The 15,227-nt window shown below is 34.5% G+C and overlaps 2 protein-coding genes across 6 annotated transcripts in view; both read left to right on the plus strand.

Annotated features, from left to right (window-relative positions):
* Positions 1–9,215, plus strand: part of LOC140156779 (NAD kinase-like) — a 62,196-nt gene extending 52,981 nt beyond the window's left edge. For 4 of the 5 annotated variants that reach the window (XM_072179744.1, XM_072179745.1, XM_072179743.1 and 1 more), the window contains 5 exons: positions 3,677–3,834; positions 4,893–4,992; positions 5,864–6,021; positions 6,902–6,984; positions 7,972–9,215. In XM_072179744.1, coding sequence (XP_072035845.1) covers positions 3,677–3,834; positions 4,893–4,992; positions 5,864–6,021; positions 6,902–6,984; positions 7,972–8,245 — 773 coding nt within the window. In that variant the 3' untranslated portion in view covers positions 8,246–9,215. The remainder of the gene's footprint in view (positions 1–3,676; positions 3,835–4,892; positions 4,993–5,863; positions 6,022–6,901; positions 6,985–7,971) is intronic. The other variant, XM_072179747.1, reaches the window with a different exon arrangement.
* Positions 1–15,227, plus strand: part of LOC140156780 (28S rRNA (cytosine-C(5))-methyltransferase-like) — a 351,435-nt gene that overhangs the window by 302,628 nt on the left and 33,580 nt on the right. The gene's annotated exons all lie outside the window — the stretch shown is intronic.

The following is a 15,227-nucleotide window of genomic DNA, read 5'->3' on the forward strand; positions in this document are numbered from 1 at the left end:
GCGAGCGTATATCAAGTGCTCGTGCTACCGAAGGTTTCTGAGTTTGCATCACCAGTTTTGCATTCAGCTCTTTTACGTCCAAAATTGCGATAAAAACATGGATTTTGGAACAAAATAAAGCTTGTTCGACAAAGTAAAAGGTATGTTTGAATAGCTAAAAACATGTTTAACCTTGATGCGAAAGTTTAATTTGATAAAATCGTAATTGTAACCTTATAGCTCGGGTGGTCTAAAAGAAAAGATCGCCGATGTACTGGCAAACAATGACAGTTCAGTAATTTCCCCTCCAATGAACAAAAATGATGTACTCAGTGTTTGTGTTAAAATAAGAATGCTTGTTATGATATAATTCAAAGGAATAAATGATTTCTCCATGACATTTCCAACAAAAAGAGTTTCAAAGTGTATAATCTTCCTTCCTTGTACAGGTTAAGGCAATGGTCTGCATTTTCATAGAACTATAATTTTACATTGGAGTACCAGGTACTGAAATACATTTTGAGGAAGTATGATATGAAAATGTAACCTGATAAAGAAATCCTAATTCCTAGCAAGTAATAGTCAAAATAACCATCCAGTGACACCAAGGCCCCCCCCCTAAAAAAATTGTTAAGTTTGGACACATTTGTTAGCATTATGGCACAACATGGCATTACTCTCAACTTAAGATGAGACACACTAAAGCAGGCTCAAGCTGAATTGCCTGGCTGCCCTGGAAAAGCCAAAATGAACTTTTACCCTGCACTGCTATGAATGAGGAAGTCTATAGGCTACATTAAATTCAATGAGTATTCTTACTCAAGGACAGACTAGTGGTTTGTCAATAAACCCATTGAATGTCTGTGTATGCAATGAGGAAGTCTTGGTTGAGTATTATACCAAGAAGTTCTGTATTTTTCACCAAACTTGGTATGGGGAGGAGATTTTAACTTTTGTTGTTCAGTAATTCAAATTTAAATTCATTGTTCAAATTTGTTAAGGATATAATTTTCATTACTAAATGTGATTCACCATAGGAAATTTCTGATTGACATTTTACGTCAACCTTTTATAATCAATTTTGATTTGATACTTTTTTGATAATGTCACTCTGGTTTTAAAAAATTAGACATCTTTTGTAACAACATGTCAGACTACAATCCAACCATCCTTATCCAGAACTTTTTCAATACAGATATCTCTGTTATCTGGCCATGTGATCATCATAAGAAATAAATGTTTGTTATTTTATGCTTTGGCACAGTAATTTCATACTGAAAGCATTTAGAAAGACATTTTGTTAAAGTAATGCTATGACACCATAATTTCATATAGACTAATTCCAATCAGCCGTTTACACTTCGCATGTACTGTGTATGCTTCGTAGTGACGACTGATTATCTTACAACCAATATCATGACGGACTTTTGAAAACTATTCAATGCGACTTTGGTTGTGCGCCAGTAGGCGATTGACTAGCGGCGCCCGTGTACCGCTGTCGCTGTACCGCGCCGCTGTGACAAGATCGCGCTCTGAATTTCTAAAAACAACAAACTCGGTCAAAAGGTCAATTTGGACACAACTGCGCATGCTCTATGCCACAGGAATCCTGTTGCAAAATCCGTCACTTTTTTTCCACATAGTTTTCTCAGTCGTCAATCCAGACGGTTGACGACTGAGGGCAGCAGTCTAAATTTCATACACGGAAGCACAATGTTGCATACAGCATTTGGCACTAAAATATTAGTTTCAATACCTGATATTCTTGTCCCAAACTTATCACTTCAGACATTAAATGCAGAATTACACATAATAGAGGTTATCCACGTTACTCATGTGTGACTTTTAACAAAAGGTGCTGATTCCTGTAGTATTCCTCATTCAAACCAATTCAATGCATGACCTCGGAGTTACCTGCATGACTTTGTCAGGCTATTTTGAAACAGTCATGGTTGCACATGCAGGTACTTCTTTTGAAAGTCCTAAACAAGGTATAGCAGTCGCTGATAGGATATAATTATGCAGCTTATAGAACACAGATAACTTCTATTAACTGTAAATTCAGATTTTTCATTTATCCAGCCAATGCTTGATCCCATCAGTGCCTGAAAAAGAGATTGCGGCTGTATTTAGTTATGTGTTCTCCTCTGTTATAGAGTTAAAGCCATAAATAATAAACTGCTTCAATAAATAGCAATACATTTTTGTAGAATCAGAACATGTGCAATGGGCTGTTCCCATTGAAATCCATACACCCCCTATCAGAGCTCTTTCACACAGTGAATGTGAATATTAAATGGGGTTACCTGACTCCATTTGAAATCTGCATCTCCTAGATATGGGATATTAAGGCCATGACTTCTATAGGGGGTGGATGGAATTCAGATGGAATGTCCCAATATTTGAAATAGAAATTGACAGTGACAGTAAGTTGTCACACACTATCATTTAATGTAAATAATATCAACTGATATAAGTGAATGACACATTACTAGACAGGCAGACAGAACATTATCTTAATTTAATTACTATCTTTTGAATATATAGGATGATGACACATTCAACATTAGGCCTAAAAAAATTGTTTGATTTTCACAATGTGCCGTGTTTTGTCTAGTTTACAATCTTATAAGCCCACTATTCATTTAAAGAAGGCGAAAATTTGTAATAAAATTGATGTAAAACTGCTTTTGACTTTTAGAATTGTTGTTGAAAATTTTGAAAATAAGAGAATATTGCCATTACATGTGGAAATCATGCTGTCAAATAAATATGATTTCATTGATTTGCAAAGCATTAAAGCTAATAATTTAGAGATATTAATGAATTGAAATGACACAGCTGGATATAGATATGATAAAATCATCACTGATATGTCACTTGCAATGTCATTATGAAAGATAATATGAACCAATGCGAGTAACAAAAGCTGTTTTAATGTCACAATTTGTTATTCAGTCTGCATAAAATCCTTGCCACGGACAGAAACCTTATTAATGATATTATATTACATCACTTCATAGTCATCTCGGCAACACTTCCTGGCAACATTCAAATGGAAGTGTTTCTGAAATATCATATGAACATAGAAAAGTGTCAAGTATACACATCATGTTACTCTATTATCAGGTTAAGTTACAGTTATAGATTTTATGAATTTATCAAATGACAGTAAATAGACATAGTAAGTGCACAACACGGTTAGCATAACAACTTAGGGCCCTATTAGTAAAATAAAATAGACATGGCCAGAACATTTGTAGGGTGAAAATGATACTTAATTAAAACTTGTTTTAATCCCATTTCATTGGAAAATTCTGAATAAAAATACTGGACTGACCTTTTTAACTTAAAAATTCAAATCCAATCTTATTGAACTTATCTGGCAACTGCAGAGATGTGTATCTGATGGTGATCTGTGCAGTTACATGTTTCTATGATGATATACATATTTGCAGAATATCTCTGATATCTCTACAAAGGTACGTCTTTGCAGTTGCTAGATGAAGTTCAATGACTTCAAACAAAAAGTGCAAAATTTTTAAAGGTCAGGTCAGTATTTTATTCATAATAATTATTATTTCCCATTGTTTCTATGACTGGATGATTTGTGATATATTATGCCAATGCTAGAATGTATTTTCGATTTGTTGTTTTAGTCTTTTGATTGGTTTTATGTGTTGTTTTCTGTGTGTAGGCCAAGTAGCTGTCACACTACGTAGTCGTCTCAAGTGCCTGGTGCTAGACTCGTTTGAGAGTAACACAAATGGATTACATCAAGAACGCAAACTTGAAGCGACCAAGGAAAAAGACAAGAAGAAAGCTGATCCAAATAATATGAGATTCAAATGTCAGGTAAGGTGCTGCATATGTTCATTTTGATATTGTGATATAAATAGTAATGCAAATGTCGCGCCATAAGTGCACAATTGGGCTGCTTGACGATCACTTGCCGCTACTCAGAAACCATGCTGCTATCTGCCTAAAATTGGGCTATGTAAGTCCACGGCAGTAATTTGACATATTTTCCTTTCAATTTACTTAGCCGAATGATAAAGCTTTTAAGTCTCTGAAGCTCCAAATTGCAATAACAATGGGCTTGTGACCATTTATTGATCGGTCAGTAACTTCCCATTAAGTACCAGAAGTTTTCAGTCAAGTGCTTTTCCACCCAATTGTGTAATTTATGTTCTAAATTTGGTTTAAAAGCATCCAAATATCCAGTATTGGGTTGTTTTTTTTGGAAATCTAAAAATTGGCCTACTGGCGAGTCATTTTGCCACGCATTGGCACTAAAGTTTTGACAATGTTCACTTGTTGTAAAGGGTCCACAAGTTGTAAACTTAGCTTTCTAAAATAAAGTAAAAAGTTTTTTATGAAATTATACGAAATATTTATCCGTCTATTTTGTTTATTGGCTCATTAGGTAAGAAAAGATTTTAGTCCATTCAGCTGTCACAAAGCATGCAAAATATAACACAAATAGGTCAGGTCAGGAATTTTTCAACTTTCCTGGTCAGGTCTATTGCATTGTAATGAGCCATCGTGACCGAAAACAGCCATGTGTGACATTGTAAATTGGACCAGTTGTGTTAATAAACAAAATCTTTTCATTTTGTAAAAAACTTTTCCATTTATTCTAAAAAGTTTTTAGTGGAGTTTAAAACTTGTGGGCCTTTTATTTGAGATATGACTTGGTGCATACAAATAGTTTCTTTCAAAGGTATAGGTTAAATAAATTAAAGACATCTTTTCATTTGGAAAATACAGCTTTCCCTGGCCTGTCCTATTTGTAGGTATGAGTAGGCTCCGATTTTCAGGTGATTCCAAAGTTCAAATTCAAATAAAAATACAGCAGAAGTAACCGATATGATATATTGATGTTTGATAATTTTGTTTTCTTTGACCCTTAGGTACTAAATGAAGCTGTGATAGACAGAGGTCCTTCACCATATTTATCTAACTTAGATCTATATCTAGATGGAAGAATAGTTACAACAGTACAGGGTGATGGTAAGTGTCATTTTGGTCTGTCTGTCTGTCTGTCTGTCTGTCTCCTATATCTATCTGCTCTTTCCCCACCCCATTCTCTTTCTTCATCTCCATGTTTGTTTCTCTTTCTTCACCTCCATGTTTGTGTGTGTCTGTCTGTCAGGGTGTCTCTCTCTCTGTTGTGTTTATTTATATCGATAAGGCTGTATAATCTTTTTCTGTAAACTTTTGACAAGAGTTTGTTTTAAGCGTACATTGTATATTTACTGCATTGAAACGCGCCTGTCTTTGATTGGCTGCTGAGGCGATCTGCTGTTGCCGAGTGAAAATTTATGAATGAACTTTGCACCATACATGTGAGCTCCGTCTTTGCAACATCATGGTAGTATGCGCTCATCAAAGGTTAACAGGAGAATATTATAGTTAGGTGGATTAAAGGAAGCACATTGTCGATCAGAAGTAGGAATGTTGTTACAAATAAATTGCACATCTAGGTATGATAGCTGTAAAGGCATTTTAATGATAGCACCCTTAATTACGCCATGTTGGATTTTGTAGTGGCAGATTAAAATCGTGCATGCTAACCTAATCCCGCGGGGCGTATACACACTTGTAGAAGGGTATTTGCCCATACACTGGTGACACAACTGCGTAAACGCACTGATTCGAGTCGGCCACTACAAAATCCATCATTTATCAGGTTTATCAGATATCAGGTTTGCCAAACACTGCTATATGGTAGTCATATTAGAGGACTTCAATTGAGATGTTTTTGGAAACAATTTTTGGATCAATTTCACCTTAAATTCAATTACAGTCATTATCTCTAGCTCTAACTAAGATTGACAGCTTTGTCTAATAGGACAGCCATTGTTTCCTATCTATTCTACAGGCCTTATCATATCAACGCCTACGGGGAGCACAGCCTATGCTGCAGCAGCCGGTGCTACTATGTTACATCCTAATGTCCCTGCAATCCTGGTCACCCCTATTTGTCCACATACACTCTCCTTCAGACCAATTGTAGTGCCTGCTGGGGTAGAACTCAAGGTAAGATCCATTATGATTTACAGGGGTGAGGATACATACTGTAGCTGGTAAAATGGGTTAATTATACATTATTTTAGGCCATCTGACCTGTTTGCTAACTTTGTGGAAATAAAGTGTAGAACAAGCTGCTACTTGATAAATTGGCAGGCTTTTATTTAATGAACTGACCTGTGATGTAAATTTAATTTGCCCACCAGCATTTCAGCTAGCCAAAGGATCCATTTGCAAGCAAAGAGTTTTAAAGACCAACCTTTATGCTTTTTAGTTTCGTCTTTAAGAGGATTTGTTGGCTTATAATAAAAGTCAGATATAAAAAAACTCTAATTTGCAACTGAAAATCCTGTCAATCAAACACCCCATGGCCTGTGATTGGTTAGTAGTACGTAAAATGGAGGTTGATTCATCTGTGGTGCCTTCATAGGAGAAAGAGAATCACAGAAAATGGTGGACGATGTCGGTACTTTTATGAAGTAAAAAGCAACTTTTCTATGAATGGTGCCTTCTGCAAAGGAAGTTTCTTATTATTATGACCTAACTTTTGAAATGGTTTGTAGGTCGTTCACAAATTTCAATTATGACAAATCATTAACAAACCATCTCTGAGTTTGGTTGACAGGTGATGTCACAGGTGAACAAGTATCTTTAATTCTGACATTAATTATAGTGAAATGATGAAAACTAAACCAAATTGTTATCGTCCCGGATTATGGCATTCTCAAAATTGATCTGATTCATTCCTCACACAGAAATTAATTGCTGTCATGTTCCTTGATTGTGATGTTTGTGAAAGCAATGAAGCAATATGTGATCAAGACAAAAAAACTGTTCATTATAAGCATCAAACTAAAATTGTTGTAAATGTCTCCCTTCTCGCAAACAGGTGGTAGTACCAGAAGATGCACGTCATACTGCATGGGTTGCCCTAGATGGTAAAAATAGACAGGAGTTACAAAAAGGATGGTGGTAAGTGTCTGGTTTGTTTATGTCGCGCTTTTTCTTTGTGTGTGGGGGGCATGGTATGCTTGTGGGGGTGGTTTGTGTGGGGTGGATGTGCACATTGCTTTGGGTGTGTGGGGGTGGGGGTGTACGAATGGGGTGTGTGTGGGGGGGTGCATTTGTGAGTGTGTAAGCATGATGTGTTAAAGCTGTGGCTGTAAGACAGCAAAATTTGATAAAAAGGAAACAAGCATGTTAATGGATTAGACATATAGTTTGGATAAAATTAGGCATGGAATCGTAAATAGCATAATCATTATACTAACTAAGAAGATACCAAACCAAAAGCAAAAATTAAAATGTTATTGCAAGCATCATTCAGAGGTTTATATACAGTAAGGGTGATGTGCCAAGTGAAGATGTCTTGCTGACTATATCAGATCAGATGAGATGGATGAGACCACTAAAAATATACCACTTCCACTCTCAGAGCCACCACTATCAGCAACACCAGCAGCAACAACATCAAAGGCCCTATACAAAATGCGATATATGCCATTTTCACTTTTTGTGTTAAGGCCACCAACATCTGTCCTGCTATGACACCCTACTTTAAAAAAAAGTCGAATGGATATTTTTGAAACTATGATCAAAAACAGTGCATATTTCTTATTATGTTCTTTATAGTTGATGAGTTAAAAAGAAAAATAGAAATATCACTCTTTCAGGCATGAACATTTTCAGCGTTTTAGCTGATTTCAGCGTTTTTTTGTTTTTGTTTTCAGTGTTTTTCAGCCTATTTCTGAATCAAATTCACAGAAAATGGTAAAAAAACATCTAATGTTTTTGTTTTCCAAGATCAGTTTTCATGCCTGCTTTTTAAATCTGAAGTCTTCCAGTACAATGTGCACATAATTTGTAATATTCAAATACAATGTGAGTATAATACAAAATTATGCATCAATATTGTCATATTGCATTATCATGATTATTATTGTATTTTGTATTTTTCAGCGTTCGTATTACAACCTCGGTATTTCCTGTGGCCTCTGTGTGTAGGACTGATCAAGTCACAGACTGGTTTGACTCATTAGTAGAATGCATGCATTGGAATACAAGACAAAGACAAAAGGACTTTAAAAGAGAAGTCTCAAATCCAATACAAGTACTAGTAGTGTCACAAGCAGCGAAACAGAGTGATATATCAAGATTGTATGTACCTTCATCCCTGTTCCCTCTACAGCAGAGTAAAACGTACGCCTCCGGTCGAAGTCCAGTAAAGCACTAACATCAAATGGTGTTTGATTTACTTACAGTACACACTTCATCCAAAGAGTACTTATTATACAGAGAGCAGAACAATGTACTTCATCTTTGTTTATAAGAAGCCTAAATGTGACATGGTCTGTGATGAAAGGTGTCTTCGCAGCAAGCATAATCTTGGTCAAAAATCCAGTTACCACCACACAGAATAAAGCAATTGCTATCGTAATAACTAGATAGCTGTCCAAGATTCGGCTTTTTGCTGTGTCTTCTTTCAACCACCACAAGTTGAATCTGTTAGTACTACAGTGTAGCAGAGGAAAGGGCATTATCGTAGAAACTTTTTACCAAAAATATCAACAAAAGATTATATCAAAATTATTTTGATTTGATTAATCAGTGGAAAAGGAAATATTATTTCGTTTAGATAATCTCAACATAGTATTGTTGGTTTAATCATTTTTTAAGGGGGTACTACACCCCTCGGTAAATTTGTGTCTATTTTTGCATTTTTCTCAAAAACTAATAACACACTGGTAACAAAAGTTATGTATATTATACGGGCAAGGAATTCAATTACTTCACTGGAATTTCAGTGACCCAAGACAAGCGGTTCGTTATTTATGATAAGAAATAAGGTAACGCTACGATATACCTCATTTTCTATCATACATACTGAACCGCTTGTCTTGAGTCACTGAAATTTCAGCGTAGTAATTGGATTCCTTGCCCCAATAATATACATAACTTTTGTTACCAGTGTCTTATTATGTTTGGAGAAAAATGCAAAAATAGTCACAAATTTACCACAGGGGGTGTAGTACCCCCTTAAACACAATTAAATTCAACTTTTATCTAACCAATCAAATTGTCTTCAAGTTCATGGTTGAGGTTAATTAATGCCATGCTGAAAATGTTGTGTACATTTGGCTAAAGCTTACAATAGTAGCAAAGCAACTTTAAGGGCTGGGGTATGAACATTTGGACAGTATTTATTGTGGGACATTAGAGCACATCAGACATATCAATTGCATTCTGAATACGAAGAATGTCCTTCTGATATCAAATAATTTTGATTTTTGAAATTAGCAATGTAATACACATTTTATGGCAAATCATTAAAATTTATATTTTTGATATTTAACAGTACTTGAAGTAAACTTTATAAATCTGATGATTTATACTTAAAGTGCATGTAGGTGGGATAAAAAGCCGATGATCAATTGAAAATTTTGACCTTTTGTATTGAAGATATGGATTTTTTCCCCAAAACACAAAAAAAAAAAAATTAGGTCTTTTTGGGAAAAAATCCATATCTTCAATATGAAAGGTCAAAATTTTCAATTGATCGTCGGCTTTTCCTCCCAGCTACATACACTTTAAGAATATATCATTAGATTTATAAAATTTACTTGAGGACTGTTATATATCAAAAATTTGAAAAATATCAATTTTTTATAATTTGTCATAAAATTTGTATTATATTGTGATTTTAAAAAAATGAAAATTATTTGATATCAGAAAGACATGCTTCGTATTCAGAATGCAATTCGATAGGTCTGAGGTGCTCTCATGTTCCATAAAAAATACTGTCGAAACGCCATAAACGCTCATTCCAGTTCCCTTAATTAACTTGTATTAATACAAATATGGGCCTATAATAAATTTGTAACCAGGCCTTGCTCAATTGGTACAATGTAATATACAGGTACGTTGTAAAGTCAGTCAGCCGCACAAATAATATATAATTTGCATATCTACAAAGTTAATAATTTGTATGGAAGGTGCAGTTCATGAATCTGAGTGATTTTCTTTTGTATCCTGTTCTAAAGAGGACCAAATAGATAAACTTAGATAAAAGTGTTTTATTAATTCTAATGGTATGGTATATTTACATATTACATTGGTTTTGAAAAAATATATGTCCTGTTTTATGTGAAATTAAATGTTAATTTTTTTCAGACAAAAATCAAAAATAGCCAAATTTGATTGAAACAAAAAATACTATGCAAGATGCTTTATAGTATGTGCTTGCGATATCAAAGGCTTTTGATGACATCAAAGAGTTGGTTCATTTCAAATCGGGGAGATTTTGAGCTGCAAAAACATTTTCTTTACAGTGTAACAAATTAAATTGGGCTATTCCAGTTGAAATCCATATACATATATCTATATATGGAAGGAGTGTAAATTGCAAATGGGTTACCTGAATGTGTGACTCCATTTAAAATCTACACCCCTGTGTAAAGCCATATTGTAACATTTCCATAAAAAATAGAATAGTATTTCTTTCCCATAAAATGTTAGCTTTTACTGTCAAATATGTTCCCTTTTAAAGCCATGTTGTAACATTTTCATAAAAAATTAATTAGTATTTCTTTCCCATAAAATGTTAGCTTTTACTGTCAAATATGTTCCCTTTTAAAGCCATGTTGTAACATTTTCATAAAAAATTAATTAGTATTTCTTTTCCATAAAATGTTAGCTTTAACTGTCAGATATGACCCCTTTTAATTATAGCCGGACAACTGAGGTAAAGCAAAGAAACCTGGAATGTACCATCCCGCACGCCGTGAACATACTGTGTTGTGAACATTATGTACACGTTTGGCTAATATTTTCATCGGAATAATAAAACGACGGTGCCTGCATTTTATTTTAAATCTCGAATTTTGACAAAACTACAGCACCTAAAGTCTTGATTTTTGCAGGGCATGTTAATTAGTTTAATAAAGTTCATTACAATTGTGTAAAAAAACCCAGAATTTTGAAAAATATTGAGGGTGTCTTCCTCAGCAAATGTTACAATATGGCTTTAAGGTCATCTCTTTCCATATAGGGGATGTATGGATTGCAACTTGATTTGCCCAAATAGTGTGTCTGTACATGTTAAACTGAATGTATGCAATAGTGTATATAATAATGTATGGAAGCAGATCTGTATGTATATTTTATGCTCATTTAGTGAAATTCTAATAAGAATTGTAGGAAATGATTCTTATTCTCACTTAATTGTTTTTGTATCTTTATTTTAAATAATTAATTAGTACCAACCACTATTGTTGAAGGCATTGGTAGTACAATGTGAATGTAGTATCAAGTAACTGTTAATTTAATGCTGTTTTTCATGGTGTAAATGATTTTTAAGTTATCAATTTGGGATCTGATACTGTAATAATGATCAGAACTATTTTTGCAACAAAAATATTCAGGTTATTGGATTTTATGTTTTCAAGGCACAAAATGTAGTATTAGGATATATGCCACTTGAAATCCATGGCCTTAATCTCCAACACAGGGAGTGTAGATTTCAAATGGAATCACCCATTCAGGTAACCCCATTTGAAATTCACACTCCCTGTGTTACTGATTAAGGTCATGTATTTCATAGGGGGTGTGTGGATTTCAACTGGAATAGTCCATTTATGGCATAGATATATGAGTGGATGGAGGTAAAATAATCAGAACAATTCTTTAATAGTAGGTGGTATGTACAGACAGCTTTGATAAGAGTTTGGTAGCTACCAAAAAACAATGTCTCTTGATGTTTTAGAAGATTCACCACTATACTGCTTGTCACCATGCGATTGGTATTGACGTCAAAATGCATCTCTGTGACTGTATATTATGCTGTGATTCAGCGAATGGCGCACAGGTGACGCATCAAGGTGATGCATCCTAAAACACCCATTGACGTCACTACCAATCTTGAGGTGACAAGCTGTATAGATCTGGAAACTTCACATTTTGTCTTCTAGCAAGTTAAAATGGACCAAAATATTTTGTCTCTTCAGCGTGTTTTTTTTAACTATATTCATTGTTAGTGTAAAATGCTAAGATATTATACGTATCTGGAGAACTTTCAAATTTGCACACCATTCTTGGAAATCAAAATGCTGGAGTTGTTGAAATAATTGGAACTACAATTGGAAGTTTAGTAATATTATCAAGGATTTTATATAGCAAAAAAATGGCTTCCTGTATGCTCTGTACTTAAAGCAAGCAATAGAAGCATTTAAGTTTTTGTAAGGCACCACATCAAATTTGGTCCTATAGCGCTATCGTTGCCCAGTTATCCACCAATGATTCTTTTTACCCTGATGATGTAATAAATTGTATCAAGCATAGTAATTAACATTTTGCATAGTGTTATCGGTTTTTTTTTAAATAAAAAAATGAAAGCACTGCTAATGTTCAGGGTACGATAGAAAGAGCCATCGGTACCTATATGGGGGCACCAATAGCCACAGGACCAAAACAGTAAATCCATCATTGGTTTATTCCATTTGAGACCCCATGAAGATACACACTGCTACCTCAATTCTAGTTATACCAAATTGTTTTGTTCTGTGTTATTATTTCCTTGATTGGAATTCAAACTTTATATTGTGGAAGAATTTGAAACACGACATTTGAAGCCAATCAATATATCAATGGAGACTTTGTCATCCGATGACATTTTAGTTTGATATGTAGCCACACAAACAAATTTAGTTTGGAATTCAAAGCCTGCCATATCTTGTCCCATATTTATTATATATTTGCATATTTATTGGGCAAAAAACATTTGCATTATCTTTAGTGACTGACATGATTTGCAGAAACAAGTGGCTTATCATCGATCCTATAGTATATTATTACCCCAGAATTCCTGACTATTATGTGCAATTTTCCCCAGTGAATGTGAACCAATGTAATGCAGGTAGATAGGGCTAGCCATACAAAATTTTAAGTATGTATCATCAGCAGAGTGCTACACTGTCGTAAGTGCAGTTTGGACAATTTTACAGGTGGAGCATATTTGTGTTTTGTGCAGCCGTTTGTTTCCAAGTAGCCATAAAATGACATGGGAATGTAAAGCAATTTAATTTTAATAATATAAACAATATAAATAGTGATAAAATTAATAAAAGGATAAATTATTTACTGATTTAGATGTTGTAAGTGCCACATACGATAGTGTTGCACCTGAATAGAAATGAGTGCAGAGTGCAACACTATCGTATGTGGCACATACAATGTACGATAGTGTAGCAGCCACTGCTAAATTAGGATATGCGTATTATGCGGCTGCATAGAGCTTCCCTGAATGATGTTAAATGGCTTATAATGTGTCTTTAGTCAAAGTGGTCAGTGACTTTCTGTAAAACACAATGATGTTATGTAATATTTTACTGTATTAGACAAATTATGCAGTAATGTATGTGAACAAATGTGAAGTTTGTGACTCTACAAATATAGTGTGTCTCATCTCAAGTTGAGAGTAACACCATGTTGGATTTTGCAGTGGAAGATTCGAATCTGTGCGTATACGCAGTTCCTTCACCAGCATACAAACAAATCATACTATGTGTGTGTATATGCTGGATTAGGTTTGTGCGCACAATATAAATTTGCCACTGCAAAATCCAACATGACGTTAATCTCATCTTGAGACCAGACAGACTATAGTTATATTTGTATTGATGATGTTGATATTTTTTGTTTCTTATTCACTTTTGTTTGTAGTATTTTCTGCCTCTTATGTCTTTGAACATTTCTTTAAAAAAGTGATAAATATATGTATAATTTTAAGAACAATGTTCTGAGACTAGGTGCAATGCAATATATTGCGGAGTTCTCCTCCTCAAACCCGCTGCTTTTGCTTAAACTGGTGTGTAGTCTGTCAAATATAAAACTTTAAAAGCTTCAGTAGGTCAAGATTTTGTTTTATATTGTTTTCAGCCATTGGTAAATTGCTCATAACTCGGGAACCAGATGTCTGATTTTGATGGGGTTTGCATCAAAATGTAGCATGGCAGAAAATGATGTGAAAAACTTCTAATTGAAAATTGCCGACATGTGACTCATTCCCCTTGATCATGTCACATATAGCGGTAAACGTAGGTATTTATTCCTAGCTTCTATGCTACTCAAATTTGGTACTCAACCGAACGCTTTCACCAGGTCAACTGGCATCTTCAGCAAATGTTATTGCTCTGAAGATTGTTGTTGCTAGTGATGTAGTAACTAGGACACCTCCGATGACCTCAAACTGGAAGATGTTGTGCCGCCCCCTTGGTTCCGGAGGTCAGAAAGCGCTCCGGTAAGTGTACCAAATTTGAGTAGCGCAGAAGTATTATTTTGCTTTCTATTCTAACTAAAACCTAGTTTTTTATGTTTATTGTTTCATTAATGAAGGCTAATTAATTCAGTGGATAATACAAGATAGTACAAGTAATCACATGCTCTTCCATGAGGCCCAGGGTATGTCAAATTGATGGCTCATTGGCAAAAAGAAGTATCTTCAATTTGTACGCAATGCAAAAGTGTAGTCTATCACAGGTGATCATGCACACAGTAGGCAAGCCCCCCCCCCCCAAAAAAAAAATTATTTGCTTGTCCATTGATCACTTTTAATAGATGGGTCAGTGGGTCAATAAAAGATGTTTTTACCTTTGAAACAAGACCAGTGTGTTAACATTCATGCATAAATCATCTCGGGTCTACAACTCCTGAAGACTGGAGGCACAATCTGCTTCAGTTCTTGTCAACAATTCTTTTGTTTATACAAACTGTTCTCAAAATACATCAAGGCATATTGCAAATTGAATAGATGTAACACTGCAGTAGTGTTACAAAATCTTTGATAAAACTAGTTGATGAAAAAGTTTTTCTGTCTGAACGTTTGGTCGGACGAGGACCACAGCACAATCTTTTGTTTTTGCCTTACGGAGATACGTCTTCTTGCCACTGAGTCATCAGTTTGTGTTTATATTTTGTTAGTGGTAGAACATATGGTTTATGGTAAAAAACATGTTTGCTAGGAAAATATATGGTAATAAATACTAGTGAAAATGATCAATTGTATAATTTGCTAAATGGTGGTAAATTGCTGATGTAATATACTAAAGTAATGGGTACTAGTGTTTTATAAGTAAAATAACAAGAGACTTTTATATGGATATTTTGTAATAAAATGCTATAAAATACTGATCAATTGCTTTTCTGATTTCATACTTAGTGGG

This window comes from Amphiura filiformis, chromosome 7 (assembly GCF_039555335.1).
Source record: "Amphiura filiformis chromosome 7, Afil_fr2py, whole genome shotgun sequence".
NCBI classification, from domain to species: domain Eukaryota; kingdom Metazoa; phylum Echinodermata; class Ophiuroidea; order Amphilepidida; family Amphiuridae; genus Amphiura; species Amphiura filiformis.